Genomic DNA, 14,573 nt, shown 5'->3' on the forward strand with positions numbered 1-14,573 from the left:
TACGTCACTTACCGGTCAGTTCAAGGAGGTGACAGATCGTATCAAGTATCAGTCGGTAATCATTCACACAATTGTATTCAATGGGATGTACAATGTCAACATTTTATTGTGGCTTACATGTATTTCTGGAACTTAATATAGCAAACACCGATTAGACCAAATATGATCAGGCAACAAAATATTCAGTGCATGTACCACATTGTTTCCGAAAAAATAACAAATGACATCCTTGAAACGAGTTTAAACAAGTGTTCCACCACTTCATATTGAGCTCATGAGTAGATCAACCATATCCTGACTGAATTCATACTGCACGGATCCTGTGAGTGATAATTACACACAAACAGCATTTATTTTCTTTTAGTACAAAAACAAAGCTTAGTCGCAGCTTCTAAATGCTGAACGAGTTAAACTTGCAAATCCTTGGCATAGTGTTCCCAAAACCAATAATGACTGTCACATTTTCAACTGTCAAAAGGTTTCCAAGTCTCTTTCTCAATTTCAGCAACCAAGACCTTTGATTGATTTCAAACCCTCTCCCCCACACAAACCAAATTTATAATTTCTTCTTCCTCCACCTATCTCTCTTCTTTAGTCAGACTTCTCCTTTTCTTTCATGTGAAGGAAGACTATGCTGAAGACAAAAAGGCCAGCCATCATGGAGAAGACACTGGCATAGTAGGGATAAGCTGAGGGGATGAAGCGCTCGTACTGGGTGTGCTGCAAAGGGCGCACCGATACCTAGGGTCAACAAAAAGATGTAACATTTGGTCAGAAAACAGGAAGTTAATTTCTTGGTTATGCTCGATGCCAGAGTTCTTTAAAACACATAATCAGGATCAGGAAAACAGTTCAGCGGTCTGGGCCATTGTTAGGCAATCCCTTTTGACTCTCGCAATAACCTCATTTTTTATGTGTAATGCCTGGTGAATATTTGAATGCGTCACCTGAGTGGAGGAGTACAGGTGCGTGAAGCCTAGCCTGTTGTAGTCCACCTTGAACTGGAAAACTCCGTACACGTCTGGAAGCTTGAACTGCACACTGTATTTTCCTCCTATTGGAAATAGCATCATTTAAGTAATATTGAGAACACTAGTATTGCTATCATCATAACAGCGAGTTCTAACGAAACAAAAATCAGTCAATTAGGTTGTGTCAATAATATAATTGTCCATACCATTTTTCTTTAGGTAGGTCCTGACAAATGGATCGATCCTCACAAATTCCAGCTGAATGTCATCGCCGTCGAAGGGAACCCAGTGACCATCAGAAAGCATCTCAATAACAACGCTGTACTCCTGTGTAGGAATAGAGAGTGCCATCATTGCCATGTTTTAGAAATCAAGTAAAAGCGAAACTCCACGTGGGTGCCAAGAAATGTTCTCCACTGCCTATTAGGGTTGTTCCTGCATTGAAAAGGCCCGACTAATGGCTTCTAGTAGAAATTGTGCCCAAAAAATATTGGTGGATTTATTGCTGCAATTAGGGCAACCCACCAGTCCGTGGTGCTAGACTTTCATTACGATATTCACGATAGCCGCAGAAGACGAAGAAGACCAACCTATTAACGCTACCTTTCAGAGCTGGATAAAATTGAAAAAGACGTGTTGATAGATTGCATTCAGTAAGCTGCAAACCGCCACAACAACAACAACAATAATTGTTAACAATGTGCCCCCCCCCCCCAGACTATTTTGGAGCTTGAAAAAACCTGTGCTATATGAAAAGAAAACAAGCATGTTGGAACATAATCAAGGCTTAAGCGTCAGTTACAAAGTGTTTCACTAACATCAAGATCATGGATCATAGACAAAAATATGCTCACCACAAGGTCAGTGATGGTGTACGCAGCCGGAGGACTGATTTCACCAACGGGATGATGGGAAACAGCTCCCACCCTCAGAACCCCAGCCTCCTTAAACACCCACCTGGAGAGGGCTTCTGCCAGCTCCATGTTCCCATTCTGAGCATGCCTAACACAGGACAAGAAGTCAAAAGACCTGGTTACAATACTGTAGTACATCCTCTCGGTTAATTCATACACTATAACATTTGTTCAATTAAACAATGTACCCCTGGGAGCCAGGTGTTGCCTTCTGCACAGCAGAGTTGAAGAAGGCGTCGCTGAAGAAGAGCATTGACCCGCTGAAGACGACTCTGGCGTTGTTCCTGGCCTGAAGCCCGGCGATGAGCAGCGTGTTCTTTCCAACAGCATGAGGGTACTGAAGACAAGTCGACAACAACGCTCAGAAATGAGGCGTCTTAAAGGCACTATGCAGACAAAGATTACCGACTTTTTGAGAGCAACATTTAAAAAATATAAACTGAGGCTAATTTTACGATACCTGAGAAATTGGTCTGTCAGGGAAGTAGGAGTAGGAAGTGGAGGAACCGGTCAGGATGTCCAATACCAGAGGGTTTTCTGGATCTGCCACCATACTGGAGATGTAGGGAAGGGATTAACGTGTGGTTCAGCATCATTCAAATTCATATTACTTGTTCACCTATATCCCTGACGAACTGCAGGAACATTATCAACATCATACGATTTCCCAGTTTATGATGCTGGACTTACCCAACACCCTTAAAGAGAATGGGTTTATCTGTAGCTTTGCCAACAATGGTGGAGGCTTTCAGTAGATTTTCTGGGTCAGCAACAATCAGGGTGTGCTAGGTGAAGTAAACAGAAAATATTTATATCCATACATTGTTTTTCAAAAAATGGGGATTCTGACACAAAACATTTGAGTTTGTTTAAACTGAAACTATTGAAACACTCTTACTTACATCACCGGGATCTGACACATCATAGTTGTGGTGATCGATGACAGCAGTCTTCTCCTCATCAAACTCGATACCACACTCACTGCCCAACTCTCTCAGTGGGTCACCTTTAATAAAGGAGTAGACATAGCAGCAGCATTCAATTATATATACGCATTACACTAGCTGAGTCGAAAGTTAAGATTGATGAGTTCAAAGTGAGTCTGTGGCTTTGCAAAAGGATACATGTGATTAAATATGTGTAATGTTATCCATACTCTTACCAATATCAGAGCTGGCAGCAACAAGGACATTTCCTCCACCATCAATGAAGGCAGTGATGGTCTCAACATTGATATTGCCACCAAAGTCTGAAAGGAAAAAGTGAGTAATTGAGTATTGTGTGGTGTCTTAACTCCTGATTGAGTGGAATAGGGGAAACGTATTCATGCAAATAGTCCGTCAAATATTTGTAATACAAATTATTATTATTTTGGAGCCTTAAGTGTTGAGCCACATTAGGCATTGAAATGCAGAGGACTGAGTTTAAGACTGAAACATACCCTCAACTGATGGGGCGAAGATGACAAGGTGGTCGTAGAGAAACTGTCCGTATTTGATCAGAGAAAGGGACGAATCATCTGCGGTCTTGAAGGTTATATCAAATCCTCGGTCTAAAATGAGAAAAAGTAATTTAAGCTCTACTGTCATGTTAGTCAACTGCTACTTTGGCGACAGGATTTCACTCTCAGCGTCGTTCTCTTATCTGTCCACCCTGTGTCTTGATTGAGGTTGAGAGGGAGGGAGAGCCAGTTAGGAAGCTAGCTAGCATTAGCATTGAGTTGTAAATGGTACATGCACACGCTCTTGAGACAACACGGAAGTACACTAACAATACAGATAATAAGATACCCAGTTGCCGATTTCATAAGAAACTGCAAAAAAAAAGTTGCATAAACTAGTTTGCTAACTAGAGCGGCTACTGTAGATTGTACCTGCCAGACTGCGGAAGAAGATTGAATGGGTGTCTCGGATGTTCATGTTGTCCAGCAGAACAAGGGTCTTTCCGTCAGCCCATGCCGAATGCATCATCAATGATATCGATAGAAAGAAAATAACCCCGTTTCCTAGCATTGTAGACTTTGTGTTGGCCATGCTAAAAGATCGTTTTTTGGACGATAGTGGACAAATAGACCGGATCGTTTGCATGACTGCTGTCAACGTCGCCATTTTCCTGCAGTAGAAGTAGACGTCAGCGTTAGAAGAAGGCTAACCTTCCGCCTCGTGATTCAGCCAATCACATACAAGAACGCGTCACCGAAGTACCCATGATGAAGTGAACAATCAAAAATGAATTTCTTCAAACAAGTGAAATCATTCCAAGAACAAAACCAAATTAAAAAGACAAAGGAAAGATACAACTGATTTAATAAATTACACAATGTACTCTCAATCCATTGTTATTGAATCTTTATTAATCTCTGTGTTAGATGAAACATTTTTGTTCGATCATAAATATTTTATTTTCAACACAGGACCTACTAAATGTTATCATTTAAAATTAGTTGACTGACGAAAACATACCTGCATAAACGGAAGCATACAGGAATGACCCTGCATTTGTTAGTGTACCCTAACCCATTTGACTGAAACCCCTCCATGCTTATGACGTTAACAGTAAATCTGCAATTCATACTTTTCCTCGTTTCCCTTCACATCAACAAACGAAAACAACACTCCCATATTTTCACAGAGGAGGTCAAACATCAACATGCACAGCATTTAACAATGTTTCCCATGGACGTGTCACTGAGAAGCAAGACCAAGTCAGGTGATCGTGACTCTCTTGTCGTCGAGTAGTTAGAAGTAGTCTAGAAAAGTCCTCCCAACTCACTTTGCCCTCACATATCATTATTGTACTTGTACACTGTGCTTTTAATGAAAATATTTTAACTAAGTATACCAAAATACTGTAAGTGGAAAATAATGCACACTGCATCTCAGTAGGGCAATTTGTTTATCTAACACACAAGCTAACGTATCTGTGGTTTTACTAAGGAAAGCTCACAGACGTGTAAAATCTACAGGTTGTTCGTGGATACCAAGCCTAAAGATTGTCGACATAATGAGGATAACCCAGTTCATTACTTCCATTTATACATCTTGCATACTGTGCAAATCTACCTTTGCATGTTTACAGGCTACTGCTGACATTTCTAGATTCTAGAATAAAAGAGCTGTCAGCATCAATACTTTTTTTTTTCCTTCTGTAAATGAAAGGTGATCTCAGTAATATACCCAAATCTGCCCAAGAGTTGTCATTGTGAGTTTGGCAGGCGGCTGGAGTTTTTGGTTGACCAAGTGACCTGACCACAAAAACTCTGAGCCCTTATCATAGATCCCCTGTACTTCTATAAGTAACTACGGTGGACTACTTCTAACTCTTTCCCATGTTGTCAAATTTTTACTCCTCTGCTAACCTAATCCTGACAATCCATCTCTTCTCCTTCTCCACTATCAATGGTCTCATTCTTCACCTCTAACAAGGTGTCAGCTTGGGCCACCTCCTCTCCCTCCCCACCTCCCTCTTCTCCCTCCTCCTGTGTCTCTTCCACACCCTCGCTTTCTTTCGCCTCTCCCTCTGCATCCTGGGTGCGGAAGATGAGCTCCCCTCCCTGGATAACTTGCTCGGTGGTGGGTTGCCAGGTTGTGGTCGTATCCCCCTCAGTGGTGGCGGTGGTGGTGTACTGGTAGAAGTCAGAGTCAGCCTGGAACATGACCAGGGCCTGTGCTGTGTGGATGCGTACATGCTGGGCTAATGAGCTGGCATCCAGAAACTTGTCACCACACGAGTCACAGGCATACAGGATCTGGGTGTTGGGGTCTGGGAGGATGAAAGTGGGGGTCATGTAGAAGTGAATCATACAGAAGGAACAACTGCGATTTTTATTGATAAACTTTATAGAAGCAGAGCGTGTACTACGCTACTGTTCAATTTATAGCTGCCTTACTTACCCGCCTCTTGCACCTTCTCAACAGCTTTGGTGATCTCTGCCTTCAGTGCCTCTGTGTCGTCTGCCGACACATCTGCAGCCATCGGTACCACTGGAAACACAGATATGAAACCATGTCAACACATAACACAGATGAGATTAGGTGACCCAGTCCTTCTTCTGTCCTACACTACCCAGAATGCTCTCTGACCTGTCAGCTGGGCCACAGCACTAACGGCCAGGGCCTCTGTCGCCAAGGTGACAATGTCCTCGGTTGTGACGGTGACGATGTTGATCTCGCTGTCAGAGGTAGACATGCCTGGGTAGCTGTCGCCCCCATCGTCACTGTCTCCCCCGGCAACCACCAGACGCTTCATTCCGGCCTTGCCCTGGTGGACGGTTTTCACGTGGGAGCGCAGGTTGTCAACGCGGTTGAAACCACGACCACACTTGTCACACAGGAAGGGTTTCTCTCCTTGGGGACATCATGGAGGAAGATAAAAAGAAAAAGCCCAGATGATAAATTAATGAATAAAATCTATTTGGGGGTAATGCAGTGCATGCAGAAGTTACAAATTTCCTATATTCCTGCAGTACCTGTGTGAATTATGATATGCTTGGAGAGATCACCAACGTTGACAAAAGCCTTGTTGCACATGTGACACTTGTGTGGTCGGATGTTATCATGATGGCGGATGTGATTGGCCAGCTGACTGGACTGGACAAACCTACATTTTGAGGGATCAAAAAAAGCTACTTACATCACAAAATGTACATGTATTGTAATATAGTGTACTGCATGTATGTTTCTACATTCTGCAGTGCAATTCTTTAGATTTCTACTAGTACACAACTATTATATACATATAATAAAAGTTGTATTTGATTTGTATTAGATTTAAAGCATATGCTTTCATATAACATCTTTATTATATATATATATATATATTTCGTCATTTAGCAGACGCTCTTATCCAGAGCGACTTACAGTAATTACAGGGACATTCCCCCGAGGCAAGTATGGTGAAGTGCATTGCCCAAGGACACAATGTCCTTTTGCACGGCCAGAAATCAAACCAGCAACCTTCTGATTAATAGCCTAAGTCCCTAACCGCTCAGCCACCTGACTCCCGTCATAACAACGTTTGTTTGGGATCCAGGGTTGTACCTTTTGCCACAGCGATCACAGACGTAGGGCTTCTCTCCAGTGTGCTGGCGGACGTGGGCGATCAGGGAGCTGGCCTGGGTGAAACCCTTCCCACAGATGAGACACAGGCAGGGCTTCTCTCCTGCAACACACACACACACAACACTGAGGTAGATACTTCCTGGTCTCAACATGCGCAAAGGCATTTCAAAAGCCACTCCCAAATGATGTGACATTACCGGTTAACAGATGCGTTCAGCAAGTCTACCTGTGTGTATGCGTTCGTGCCTCTGCAGTGCCCCTGGGTCAGCAAAAGCCCTCTGACAGTGCATGCATATGTAGGGCTTCTCCCCGCTATGCACCCGCAGATGTCTCTTCAGGTTCCCTGTAACCACAGACTCCACAGTCAAATACCCAAACCCAACCCCATAAGTCAACAACAAACTATTCGAAAATTGCGGTCACATTAACGTAGGAAAATTAGACACCACAACAGAAACACGTAGAAGTGCATCTAGTTTTTCCTCACCTGAAGTGGTGAACTGTTTACCACATTCTTTGCATTTCAGTGGACCGTCTGTGATATGGATCTTCAAGTGAGCCTTTAAATTCCCCATCTGCATGGGCAGCAAAACAGACCGAGTATGTCATATCCTGTACACACTGACCAATCAGTAAAACTCCGTCGAGTTTAAATATTACCCCAAATCCCATTTGTAGCCACACTTAAACACATTAATTAGGAGCTCCCCAATTAAAATAAACGGGAACATTGCCTCGCTTCCTAATCAATTAAGAGCCTCTGTCTCCATGACCAGTTAGCATCTCCTGACCTGGTTGAACCTCTTTTCACAGTGAGGACACTTGTGCCCTTTGTCTGCGTCATGCGTCTCCAGGTGTCGCATCTTGGCCGTGGGGTCGGAGAAGGCCCTGTCGCAGTAGTCGCACTGGTACGGCTTCTCGCCGCTGTGCACCAGCTGGTGGCGTTTGAGGTTACCGGACGTGGTGAAGAGCTTGCCGCAGTCCTCGCAGCTGTAGCGGGCCTCCCCCGTGTGCCGCTTCCTGTGCAGGTTGAGCAGGCTGATCTGGCGGTAACTTTTCCCACACGTGGAACAGCAGTACGGTTTCAGAGGGCTGCAATGAGAGCGCAAAATGGTCAGGAGCCTGAGGTTTGATTATATGCACATTATATGTATGGGAGTCAGATGGCTGAGCGGATAGGGAATCGGGCCCGTAATAAGAAGGTCACTGGTTCGATGTAATTATATGTGTATTATTATTTTATGCACCCCACCACACACACACACACACTTTTTATCAATAAAATCATATTTCACGTCTGCATTTTCAGTAAAAAAAAAGCTGTCCCACCTACATTTGAAAACAAACCTACGCCCCTTGAGAGGGAAGATTCAACAAGGATTCCAAACATTGTTCTGGTGCGGGGAAGCTTGCTCATGCAGGAGCTTACTCAGACAGACCTGTGTGTCTTCTCGTGGGCCTTGCAGGCTGCCGGGTCAGAGAAAGCCTTGTGGCAGTCCCTGCAGCTGAAGGGCTTCTCTCCTGTGTGGATGCGGATGTGTCTCTTGAAGTTCCCGGTGTGTGTGAACTTTTTCCCACAGTCCTGAAATAGATCAGTGGCTATTTATATATTTTAAAAGGCACGTTTTCTATCTACAGTGTATGCAATTTGTAAAAAATGAATACATCAATAAATAAAATTGAAATACGTGGAGTCCTTCGGGTATAAACAACAGTTTTCAGGGGTGAACAGGAGTTTTGTGAAAGTGTGTAGATTTTTCATGAGAACATGGAGGTGATTTGACGGGACATCCAGGGTTTCCATACCGGACACTCACCTCGCACTTGTGGGTCACTGAGCCGTAGGACCGAGACTCTGTTCGGTCGTTGATCGCCCCGGAGCGCGTCTGCCTCCCCTCTCTTCCACTCTCTGTGTCGTCTTCCTCCATCTGGCTGTCATCATCCTCCTCCTCCTCTCCTTCTTCTTCCTCCTCTCCTCCAGCCTCCCTCTCCTCCTCCCCTCCTTCCACCTCCTCCTGATCCTTCTCTCTCTTCTCCTCGTTTGCAGACTTCGGCACGCTACCTTCGTCCGAGTCATCTGGGAACGGGACACAGTGAAGACATACATCGCTCACTTGCCTTTGGAGTGCATAGATGGATTGGAGAACAGTTTGCTGGTCGTGGTTGCATACAGTATGCAGATCTATAGGGCCCAGACATCCATGTCCCAGTCCAGGTGCATGATGCTGAAGTTGGTTACCTGGGGGGTAGTTCCGTCTCGGGGCTCTCCTGGTTCTCCTCCTCCTCGTGCTCATGTACGATCTGCCTGCTGAAGACTTGAACGGGGACTCTAAAAACACAGAACACCTCTATAAGACACACGGGGAGTTTATAATGGTCAGACTGGGTCAACTGGGCCAATCGACGTCATGACGGACGGATGCGATAATACATGGGACTGACTGGGGGTGTAGTCGGCATCCGAGGGGTCGTCCTGAAAGGGCACGTCTTTGGCTACACTCTCATCCTCCAGGTCCACTTTCTCAACCAATGTTTTCTTCAGTGCCATGTGCGAGGCGTTCTTAGGGGGTCTTCCTCTGCCTGGGGCTGGTTTGTCTGCGGTCTTACTGACTGTTTCTTGGACATTTGCGGCGGTGTCTTTGGGATCCTCCTCAATGACATCTGACCCTTCCTGCTCCATAGAGGTGCTTGGGGTCTCGTTGTCAAGGGGACCCATCTCTGGAAGTGGTTCTTTGGATTTTGGATCTGTTTCCTCTGGTCTATCTGTTTCAACAGAGATGGAGAGGAGGAACAGTAAGAACGTTTTGTTTCATTTCATTTTAACGTTAAACTGTTTATTAAATGTGTGTATATTGATTTGAGATCAATTGGGGGATGTTGGTGTACTTACGGGCAGTGCAGTCTAGTGGTGTGGCTGATGTTGAGGAGGCGACTGACTGGTAAGCAGAGCAGGCATTGACAATCTCCTGCATCTGGAGAAAACTGGCGACCGCAAAAACATCTTCCACATTCTGGGGGCTTAGACTCAGTTTGGCTGTGTACATGAACTCCAGGACTTGGCCCAAACCTGAAGAAGAGAAGCTGATCTGTGAGATGGGATATCCTCTGTAGGATTCAGAAAATGATTGGACATATGAACCATTTGTATTGACCCATGGAGTGTCCTAGGCAATATCATAGATGAGAACAAAGCTCTCACCTGCAGCATTACTGATATCCAAATGCACCACATCTTTCTGGTCCAGGAACAGCGTACGAAAGTAGGCGCTGCAGGCGGCGAGAACAGCCTTGTGGGCTTTAAAGTCCACTCCATCTACCACAAAGGTACAGTCACACAACAGACCCAACTGACGCTGGTGGTTAAGTTGCTCCAGGACCTTAGAGCTGTGCCAGGGAAAGTCCATCTTGGAGATTACATATGGTACCAGTAAATCGGGTCCGGCAAACCTGCTTCAGCTTTAATGAGCTGGAAATAATGATAACAGAAAAAAAAAACAATAGTGATTATGGGAAGGTGTTTGAATAGGATAAATAACCTAATAACATGCGCGTTTTATTTATTATATACAAGGCATCTTGTCTTTTACATTTCATTGAGAGTAATAAAAAGTGTATAACATTCTCAGCAGACTTGACTCACAACAGAATGACATTATGACAATGACAAACAAGACTGCTCTTCATTTAAAAGAGAAACAAAGACAATGTCCGCGTAATAGTCTATTTGGGCGAACGAACAATCATGAAAGCCACTATTTTTATGAATTAACTTGAGAAAGTTTAGTTTGACGATGCATCCGATTGATTATCAATCCTCTATCCTTGTGCCTTTGCTATCAGGGATTAATTCAGCTTGCCTAGACAAGCATGTTATGAACCAACAAGATGGCGTTTAGCTTGAAGGCCTTTCTTTTTACTCGTCCCTTCCGATCCTAGTCCTGTGTGTAACTACGCACGCCATATTCTGTGACGAAAACGCTGGAATTACCTCTTACGAAACGTTACCTTTTCTGCTTCACAAGCTTGTTGTGTTCTCTTTCAAAGTATTTTCCAAAAGTCTCCAGGCTGAATGCGTTCAATCGAGTTTTTCGGCGATCGATCCAGTTCTACAGACTCGATTCACCGCCATCTTCCACTCTCTGATCGATTGATAGTGGCCGGGTGGATGGTTTACATAATGCACATGCGTAGTTCAAGCTCGCGGTCAGCTGAAATTTACCACGCGATGGCGCCACACAACAACTTTTTTTTTTTAAATCTCTACCACTAAGAACTGGCAACAAGTCCACCCTGTATATGGCAACAGAAAAGTGTGACTAACTTCTTAGTTGTTACAGTATACTTACAAGCAGTAATATCCGAGGTACTCAGACTGTGAATAAAGTATTTGTTGACTTAACTTTTGAAAGATGTTTATTTTATTGTAATTATTTATGTCATACGGTTTTGGGTAATGTGGTTTCACACTGGAAGTACTATTACTTAAATGTTGGCAACATTTCTGCAGTGTTGTCAATACATAAGTCATAGTACTTGAGATTTCATGTTATGTTAAAATAATTGTGTTTTAAGACATTAAGTAAATTATTAATAAATTCGACTTTTATCCTTAATATTGGAATATTATCCGTGATCAAACCTGCAATTTTATTATCATGATTACGGAAAAATAACAGAAATTGATGCACACACCAGTTTTTTTTATTGTCAAAACAGGCAACATTTATTCAGACTTAAATGTACAATAATTCATCATTATACAGAGAGTTGAGTAAAACCAACTGTTCACAAAATGACTGAGTCAACAAGACTTTGTGGTAAGTACTCTCTTAATAACGTCAAACTAATTATTCAAACAGGAGGTGTGAGTGCATGTGTGGTGATATTGAGGTGACGTTGCGCTAATGACAAATTCATCGTGGATATTAATTTAATTAATAGTAAGTGGTAGCCTATAATGCGAGGCTAGTCTTCGAACTGCAAGAAAGCCATACGATGTGTCGAAAGTTGGCATTAATTGTGAAGGAATCCGGGAAGTAACCATCAAAATACAGGGACAAAGGGAGTTAAAGGAGAGCTGGGCTATATCTTGATCTCAGTGCGGAAGGTCTGAGTGAGCTCATGTTTGGAAGGGTTTCTGCGAGCCCTAACTGTCAGTGTTCCCTCTGCCTCCAGGGATGATGTCACTGAGGTGGGGTCGACATCCTCTGGCAGTTGACACTTGTGGGTGAACGTGTTCATCACTGTACCATCAGCTGCCAACTGTAAAAAAAAAAAAAAATGCAAAATCAAATAAAGATGAAAAAGTCAAAAGAAATATTTCTAAATCACAGTGAATTTAACTTTGAGTTACAAACCGAAACACTCATCCAGATGAGACTGGATCAAACTTTAAGCAAAGTCAGAAGGCGTAATCAAGGCAGGTTTGATCATTTAAGTTTTGGGTGAATTCAACTTTTTCACCTTCTCTGCCCGGACTTCAATCTGGTTGTTGGAGGTGGTGACGATAACATCTTCGGGGGAGAAGTCTTGGACATCCACTGTGAACTGGTACGTGTCTCCAAGGGTCTTAATGTTCCCTGCTGCCCCTGGTCGACCTGGAAACAAAACAGGATACAAGTTTATTCACCATTGACTGAACTACCCAGTTGTGCAGAGACATAAACACAGAACATTTACAAATAATCCCCTGACCCATATCCTTTCCCCCTTGTAAAAAAAAGCCTATAGTGAGAAAAAAAGACTTGTGAAAGCCATTCTGATCCATTCTCAGAGCTACTTGAATACATAAATGCTGTATGGACTATATGAGCACATGGATGACTGGTGTCACCCAATTGCAAATGAGCAGTGCTGGAAAGGAGCGACGTGGGCTTCAGCTCAACACACTTGACGCTAAATGACGCCACAGATGTACCAGTTTGTGTGTGTCTGCGTGTGTGTATCGTATTGCCCGGCAACCGTCTGGCCCACCCTCTCCAAGGCGTCATCCCAGTCATTCTCTGTGCGTGAGCTAACAACGCTGGCAGGGGCTGGAGCATTCCTCGGTGTGTGTGTACACCCTCCCCTCCTCCCTCCCAGTCTGTCCCCCAGCACCCTCTACACCCCCTCCCATGCCATGGGCACACACAAGCATACCAGTAGCAGTACCAGAATACCCTGCTCTGCCTTAATGCTGACCAACCTATCCACCCTTACCCTCTCTCTCTCTCTCCCACACACACTCCCACACACACAGACACACACACACACACACACACTGCCCTACCCAGACCCTGGTGAGAAGTCACAGGCTCAGACACATGGGAGGAAATGTATTCAGTAGCTTGAAGGGAGTTCAAAAGGCAAACTTATAGACATGCACAACACGTAGACGTGTAAACAGATAGGGCAGTGCACCCATGTATTCACAAAGCATTCTCAACATACTGTATACTCGACTGTATTGTCGTTCTTAGACCGGTTAGACCAGGGGTGTCGAATCCTGGTCCTCAGGGGCTGTTGTCCTGAATGTTTTAGATGTTTCCCTGCTGCAACACACCTGATTCAAATTAGTGGGTTGTTATTAAGTCTTATAACAACCATTCATTTGAATCAGGTGTAATGGAGCAGGGAAACATCTAAAACATTCAGGATAGCGGCCCCCTGAGGAACAGGATTCGAAACCCCTGGGTTATACCATGAACATCCCCATCATCACAAACAGTGGGATCTATACAGGTGGTCCATAATATACCAGTGTCTGTGACAATCAACTCACTGGGAAATCCCAAGGCATCATTTCCAGGTCGCATGAAAGATCCAAAGTCCTCCGCAAAAAGTCCTCTGCTCTTCTCCATGTAGGGGTTGGTGGAGGAGGAGGAAGACGTTTGGTGGAAACTGCGCTCCGATCGGTAAGCAGAGCTGTTGGTCCCACTCATGGATGTCTTGGTGTGCCGTAGAGAGAGAGGGAGAGAGGGAGAGAGAGTGAGAGAGAGAGAGCAAGTGAGAGAGAGCAGAGAGAGAGAGAGAGAGAGAGAGCGAGTGAGAGAGAGCAGAGAGAAAAGAGGAACTCTTGTTTTGCCTTTCTCACCGGCCCAGTCCCACTCTGGTTGGTCGTTAACGGGAGACAGATCTGACAATGTGTTGCCCCCTTCTGTTCTTTCCTCTTTCCACAGTGAGTTAACTGTGTACCGTGTTATCCAGTAAGATGTTTTGTCTGTCTTGCATCTGTTTGTCTGTTTTCCCTCAGTGTGTGTGTCTGACAAATGAAAAACAGAAGTGTCCAGAAGCAAAGCCACTGTCACAGAGCTCTTATAGTGTGTGTTTAAAGGCTGGGGGTAAGGGAGGGGGGGGTCACCACTCAAAAGCATAACACTGGGCTATATTTATAATTGTGTGGGGGGGGCTGTGGTTGGAAAAGTTTTGTGTGATGAGGGCTCAAAGTTAAGCGAGGAAGAGAGGAAAGAGAGAGAGCGAGACAGAGAGAGAGAGGGGGAAGAGCTGTTAGCATTCCAGACTTCCCGTCTGAAAAAGATTTTCACCTTTTTTCCTCTCTCTCTGTTTTTATCCTCCCTGTTTGCTAAACAATAATTATCATTATTTTGTAAAAGTACAAATGGAAAAGAATGATTTGCCTTCAATAAATC

General features: G+C 44.1%; 3 protein-coding genes across 5 annotated transcripts; all 3 read right to left on the bottom strand.

The window, feature by feature from the left end:
- Positions 1 to 83: 83 nt before the first annotated feature.
- ddost (dolichyl-diphosphooligosaccharide--protein glycosyltransferase subunit (non-catalytic)) lies at positions 84 to 4,027 on the bottom strand. 2 transcript variants are annotated; one of them, XM_084679153.1, is made up of 11 exons: positions 3,759 to 4,027; positions 3,327 to 3,437; positions 3,048 to 3,134; positions 2,788 to 2,891; positions 2,576 to 2,670; positions 2,346 to 2,439; positions 2,074 to 2,222; positions 1,826 to 1,973; positions 1,178 to 1,298; positions 948 to 1,054; positions 84 to 741 (listed from the first exon to the last, which is right to left on the bottom strand). In XM_084679153.1, the coding sequence occupies exons 1-11, from the start codon at positions 3,991 to 3,993 to the stop codon at positions 592 to 594; spliced, it is 1,401 nt and encodes a 466-aa protein (XP_084535279.1). In that variant the 5' UTR covers positions 3,994 to 4,027; the 3' UTR covers positions 84 to 591. The 2 variants fall into 2 exon arrangements, with proteins under 2 accessions (XP_084535279.1, XP_084535278.1); XM_084679152.1 differs by having other exon boundaries at positions 1,826 to 1,979.
- A 191-nt stretch (positions 4,028 to 4,218) lies between these two features.
- zbtb17 (zinc finger and BTB domain containing 17) lies at positions 4,219 to 11,092 on the bottom strand. 2 transcript variants are annotated; one of them, XM_084681128.1, is made up of 15 exons: positions 10,951 to 11,092; positions 10,145 to 10,411; positions 9,836 to 10,012; positions 9,388 to 9,708; positions 9,185 to 9,274; positions 8,763 to 9,022; positions 8,385 to 8,527; positions 7,737 to 8,037; positions 7,433 to 7,520; positions 7,172 to 7,288; positions 6,925 to 7,045; positions 6,354 to 6,484; positions 5,968 to 6,231; positions 5,779 to 5,868; positions 4,219 to 5,647 (listed from the first exon to the last, which is right to left on the bottom strand). In XM_084681128.1, exons 2-15 carry the CDS (start codon positions 10,347 to 10,349, stop codon positions 5,244 to 5,246), a joined length of 2,712 nt encoding a protein of 903 aa, XP_084537254.1. In that variant the 5' UTR covers positions 10,350 to 10,411; positions 10,951 to 11,092; the 3' UTR covers positions 4,219 to 5,243. The 2 variants fall into 2 exon arrangements, with proteins under 2 accessions (XP_084537254.1, XP_084537255.1); XM_084681129.1 differs by having other exon boundaries at positions 10,934 to 11,092.
- Positions 11,093 to 11,635: 543 nt separating this feature from the next.
- On the bottom strand, positions 11,636 to 14,222 carry hspb7 (heat shock protein family B (small) member 7). The gene is made up of 4 exons (XM_084680272.1): positions 14,018 to 14,222; positions 13,706 to 13,871; positions 12,409 to 12,542; positions 11,636 to 12,207 (listed from the first exon to the last, which is right to left on the bottom strand). The coding sequence occupies exons 2-4, from the start codon at positions 13,863 to 13,865 to the stop codon at positions 12,028 to 12,030; spliced, it is 474 nt and encodes a 157-aa protein (XP_084536398.1). The 5' UTR covers positions 13,866 to 13,871; positions 14,018 to 14,222; the 3' UTR covers positions 11,636 to 12,027.
- Between the last annotated feature and the right edge of the window lie 351 nt (positions 14,223 to 14,573).

The sequence above is a fragment of the Hypomesus nipponensis genome, chromosome 18, assembly GCF_054491055.1.
Source record: "Hypomesus nipponensis isolate SF chromosome 18, ASM5449105v1, whole genome shotgun sequence".
In the NCBI taxonomy this organism is placed as follows: domain Eukaryota; kingdom Metazoa; phylum Chordata; class Actinopteri; order Osmeriformes; family Osmeridae; genus Hypomesus; species Hypomesus nipponensis.

Excerpts from the sequence above, each read along its gene's own strand:
- hspb7 (XM_084680272.1), bottom strand. The coding sequence starts at position 13,865 with ATGAGTGGGACCAACAGCTCTGCTTACCGATCGGAGCGCAGTTTCCAC. Across the intron at positions 12,543-13,705 it reads TGATGCCTTGGGATTTCCCA|GTCGACCAGGGGCAGCAGGG; the intron begins GTGAGTTGATTG and ends TTTTGTTTCCAG. Across the intron at positions 12,208-12,408 it reads TTGAAGTCCGGGCAGAGAAG|TTGGCAGCTGATGGTACAGT; the intron begins GTGAAAAAGTTG and ends TTTTTTTTACAG.
- ddost (XM_084679152.1), bottom strand. The coding sequence starts at position 3,993 with ATGGCGACGTTGACAGCAGTCATGCAAACGATCCGGTCTATTTGTCCA. Across the intron at positions 2,892-3,047 it reads TGCTGCCAGCTCTGATATTG|GTGACCCACTGAGAGAGTTG; the intron begins GTAAGAGTATGG and ends CCTTTATTAAAG. Across the intron at positions 2,440-2,575 it reads ATTCTCTTTAAGGGTGTTGG|TATGGTGGCAGATCCAGAAA; the intron begins GTAAGTCCAGCA and ends CTACATCTCCAG.
- zbtb17 (XM_084681128.1), bottom strand. The coding sequence starts at position 10,349 with ATGGACTTTCCCTGGCACAGCTCTAAGGTCCTGGAGCAACTTAACCAC. Across the intron at positions 6,232-6,353 it reads GCATATCATAATTCACACAG|GAGAGAAACCCTTCCTGTGT; the intron begins GTACTGCAGGAA and ends GATGTCCCCAAG. Across the intron at positions 5,648-5,778 it reads TGAGAAGGTGCAAGAGGCGG|ACCCCAACACCCAGATCCTG; the intron begins GTAAGTAAGGCA and ends TCATCCTCCCAG.